This window comes from Epinephelus lanceolatus, chromosome 12 (genome assembly GCF_041903045.1).
Source record: "Epinephelus lanceolatus isolate andai-2023 chromosome 12, ASM4190304v1, whole genome shotgun sequence".
Lineage (NCBI taxonomy): Eukaryota > Metazoa > Chordata > Actinopteri > Perciformes > Serranidae > Epinephelus > Epinephelus lanceolatus.
Genome location: NC_135745.1, coordinates 12,152,003 through 12,156,319, shown reverse-complemented (window position 1 = coordinate 12,156,319; position 4,317 = coordinate 12,152,003). Strand labels below are relative to the sequence as shown.

The 4,317-nt window shown below is 41.3% G+C and overlaps 1 protein-coding gene across 1 annotated transcript; it reads left to right on the top strand.

Annotated features, from left to right (window-relative positions):
* Nucleotides 1-247: 247 nt before the first annotated feature.
* On the top strand, nucleotides 248-2,200 carry LOC117272235 (tripartite motif-containing protein 16-like protein). The gene has a single exon (XM_033651045.2). It carries the CDS (start codon nucleotides 445-447, stop codon nucleotides 1,792-1,794), a length of 1,350 nt encoding a protein of 449 aa, XP_033506936.2. The 5' UTR covers nucleotides 248-444; the 3' UTR covers nucleotides 1,795-2,200.
* Nucleotides 2,201-4,317: the final 2,117 nt, after the last annotated feature.

The following is a 4,317-nucleotide window of genomic DNA, read 5'->3' as shown; positions in this document are numbered from 1 at the left end:
GACACCCCTGCGTGCTGGTAACAAACAGTCACATGTGAAGAAGCTGTTTTCCAGAGAGGATTGATTACCTTTACAGTATCAGCGTCAGTTGTGAGCCGACACTAGAAACCCAGTGAAACTTGCACTGCCCCTTTAAAAGAAAACCCCTTCCTGCTGGAATGCATGACAGCCTGATAACCCCTCCCCTCCCCTCCTCCCTCCTCTTCCTGTCCTCAAACACAGCCAGACACACTCTGTGCACACTGCCTGTTCCTTCCCCCTTCACAGATATGCAAGTGTGCTGATGGGTGTAATCAGCATGTGATAGGGCAGGAGCTGACAAGCCGTATTCAGTGAAGATTTGCAAATGAACAGGAACAAAAGGGACAGAGAGCTGTTTTGAGTCAGACCACAGACTTGTTTCTGTTCAGAGAAACTCACAGGCCTTCACTACCACGAGGTGAAATGTCTCAGAAAAGAGTTAAGCTGAACCATGAGACTTCCTGTTGTTCAATCTGTCTGGATCTACTGAAGGAACCAGTGACTGTTCCCTGTGGACACAGCTACTGCATGGACTGTATTCAAAGCTTCTTGGATAAAGAGGATCTGAAGAAAAGCTGCAGCTGCGCTCAGAGTAGCAAGAGCTCCACACCGAGGCCTGTGCTGGAGACAGACACCATGTTAGCAGTCTCAGCTGCAGCAGAGAGGGCTGAGAGGCAGAGAGAGCTGGAGGCGAGTCTGAAAAAAATTGAGCAGAGAATCCAGAATGCAGAGAAAGACATGAAAGTGCTTCGGCTGGAAATGGAGAAAATTAATGACTCTGCTGATAAAGCAGTGGACAACAGTGATGAGATCTTCACAGAGCTGATCCGTCTTACCAAGAAAAAATGCTCTGATGTGAAGCAGCAGGTCAGATCCCAGCAGAAAACTGAGGTGAGTCGAATCAGACAGCTTCAGGAGAAGCTGGAGCAGGAGATCACTGAGCTGAAGAGGAAAGAAGCTGAGCTGAAGGAGCTCTCACACACAGAGGATCGCATCCAGATTTTACAAAATGATCTCTCATTTACAAGTCTCAGTGAATCATCAGAGCTACCCAGCACCAAAATCCGTCCTCTGAGGTACTTTGAGGATGTGACAGCAGCTGTGTCAGAGCTCAGAGATAAACTACAGGACGTTCTGAGAGAGAAATGGACAAACATCTCACAGCCAGTGACTGAAATGGATGTGCTTACTACAAATCCACAACCAGAGCCCAAGACCAGAACTGAATTCTTACAGTATTCATGTGCCATCACTCTGGATCCAAACACAGTTAACACACAGCTGTCATTATCTGAGGGGGACAAAAGAGCAACATTAATGAGAGATGAACAATCTTATTCTAGTCACCCAGACAGATTCATCAGATGGCGTCAGGTCCTGAGTAGAGAGAGTCTGACTGGACGTTGTTACTGGGAGGTGGAGTGGAGCAGGAAAAGAGTTACAGTGGCAGTCGCATACAAGAATATCAGCAGAGCAGGGTCCATGACTGAGTGTGCCTTTGGATTCAACGACAAGTCTTGGGCATTAGAGTGTAACAGCAGCAGTAGTTATAAGTTCATACATAGCGGCAACAAAACTCCCATCACAGGCCCGTGGTCCTCCAGAGTAGGAGTGTACCTGGATCACAGTGCAGGTATTCTGTCCTTCTACAGCGTCTCTGAAACCATGACTCTCCTCCACAGAGTCCAGACCACATTCACTCAGCCTCTCTATGCTGGACTTTGGTTTAGTGGTTATACTGGAGCCACTGCTCAGTTCTGTGAGCTGAAGTAGATGGGCAACATTTAAGAGGGAAGCCGGGAGATTTTTTTTTTTCTGCTTAGATTTTTGTTCCACACATATGTAACTGTACACCAGATGTGAAAGAGCTTCCAGAAAGTTTTTAAATCAGTAGCTTTCATTAATTGGATATGTGGTGTCAGTAACTGTGGTAGAAAATAACTGAAATGTGTATGTTGAATTCTTGAATCACTGTTAAATCATCTTTTGATTAACTCAAAAGATTGGATGAACTCTGGGTGTATTAGTATCTTGAGCTATGCCTTTTAGTTCTTAATGGATTTTGATAGCTCCTTCTTGTTCATCTTGGCTATAATACACTATACTGTATTGATGTGTGTGGAGTTGGCTTCCTGGTACTAAGACTATAAAAAGCAAAATAAATTCATCTTAAGACTGACCTATGAGTGTTTTTTTCCTTGCGTTAACTCTGTACTTCATAGCATACAGGATTGGAACTTAGTGACTGGTGTTAAACTGCTGATTTTACATGGTTTAATATTCTCTATCTTCCCCCTGTATTTCATCTAAATCAACGTCCTATGTCTTGTTTTTGTTCCAAAAAAAAAGTATTTGATTTAAAATCCTTAAGCGGAAGTAGAGAGGTATTATCAGGAAAATGTAGATAAATTTTACTATAGTAGCTGCTTGTGGCAGAGCTAATTTTATCTGCTTCCTAAACTGTGAGGTATTCAGAGGTTCTTAACCTATAGAGTTTAGACCCCTCAGAAGGGTCACAAGATAAATCTGAGGGGTTGTGTGAGATGATTATCATGTGTCATTAAACATTTAAGCCTCAAACAGTTATTTAAATGAAATCTTCTAAGAAGTTTGGGGGGTGAATGTCTCTTTAGTGGTGCTGCTATCAACTCATGGACATCTTAGGAGCCTTCTACTGCTTATTATTATTATTATTATTATTATTATTATTATTATCATTATTGTGAAATCAGAAAAGTAGAAATGTGGTGAAATAATTATATAAGTATTTACCTCTATCTCGCTGTAGAGTGAAAGTAGCAGATAATGGCAATATTTAAGTGAAGTACAAGTACCTCAAAACTTGATTTAAATACAATACTTGAGTAAATAGTCACTTTTCAGTGCTGCACATGACCTAGTTACTTACCAGCTCAGCTGCTTCCTGTTACTCATTAGCCTCAGTATAAATAGTGGACTGTGCGCTTTTATAGTGTCAGATTGTATGTTGCTGAGTGCGGCTTTGTTAACATTTTTTCCCGCTTGTTCTCATGATCCACTGTCTGTGTTTTGTCCTTTGCTTTCGTTTCCTGCATAATTCCTGTACCAATTATTTCACCTGTTGCAGGCATTCAGTTTAAGGGTTACTATTTTTATACATAATCCCCAAATTTAGGTGAACAGAGAGTAAAGTAGCACAGACTACAAGACTTTTGCACTTGCAGTTGAAGCACCTTGGGGACAAGTGTTGCTCCCAGTGTGTGTGTGTGTGTGTGTGTGTGTGTGTGTGTGTGTGTGAACAAATTGACTTGAGAATGATATGATCTGGATCACAGCAAAATTGTAAAAAAATAAATGTCACATTAAAGTGAACTCAATCTAAACAATCCATCTGGGAAATGAAGCCCTTTTTATGCAGAGATCCAGGATAGGGCCCCAACAAAGAAACTTCATTATGCGGGCTTTGCTTGTTTATACAGAACCAAACGAGGCAGGCATGAGGCTGCCGCAGTGTGTGATTTTAGACACCATGCCAGCATTGCAGAAGTGAAAGAGGACTGATCAGGGCCCCAGGAACACTGTTCAACCTTGCTTTCACTTTTTCCCAGTGGCAAAAAAAAAAAAAAAAAAAAATCCTCTGCAGCCCAAAAAGCATTTTCCCATGGACCACGATTATAAAACAGACATTTGTAAAACTGTTGATAGGGCACCTTGAACTGCAAGGTAATTTATGACTCTTTATGTTATGAATTTACCTAACCATGAAGGTTTTATAGTTGTAAAACTTTCGTCAAGCTAAGAAAAGCCATTTTAAAATCCACGGCATGATCACAATGTCTATGAGCAAAGCAGGAACTTGTGGGCAGGGCCGCCACCACCACCACCACCACCACACACACACACACTCACAAGCTACCAAAGATAATGGTATAGCTTGTTGGGCAGGGGGCAAAATTAGGCTAAATTTCAGCAAGGGAACAAGTGGCATGGTCCTTGAACTCTTACCTAAAAATATCTGAATAAAAGTGGGTTCTGTGGGTACCCACCAGTCTCCCCTAAACTTGTGAAGGCTTGTTCCCTTGTTTTGTTCCTTACAATCAATGTACTCCTTCAAAATAAAGCTGTATGTTTGTCTTTTTAAGGAAAAGGACAACCCTATTTGAAGAACAATGAATTGTCTAACACATGTATATACATATAACCCTTTCAAACAGGATTGTTGTGGAATTCAAAATGTAAACTGCATTGGTATTAGTCTCTTAACATCAGATAATTAGTAATATTAACTGTAAAATACGAAAATGAAGTGTATGCAAT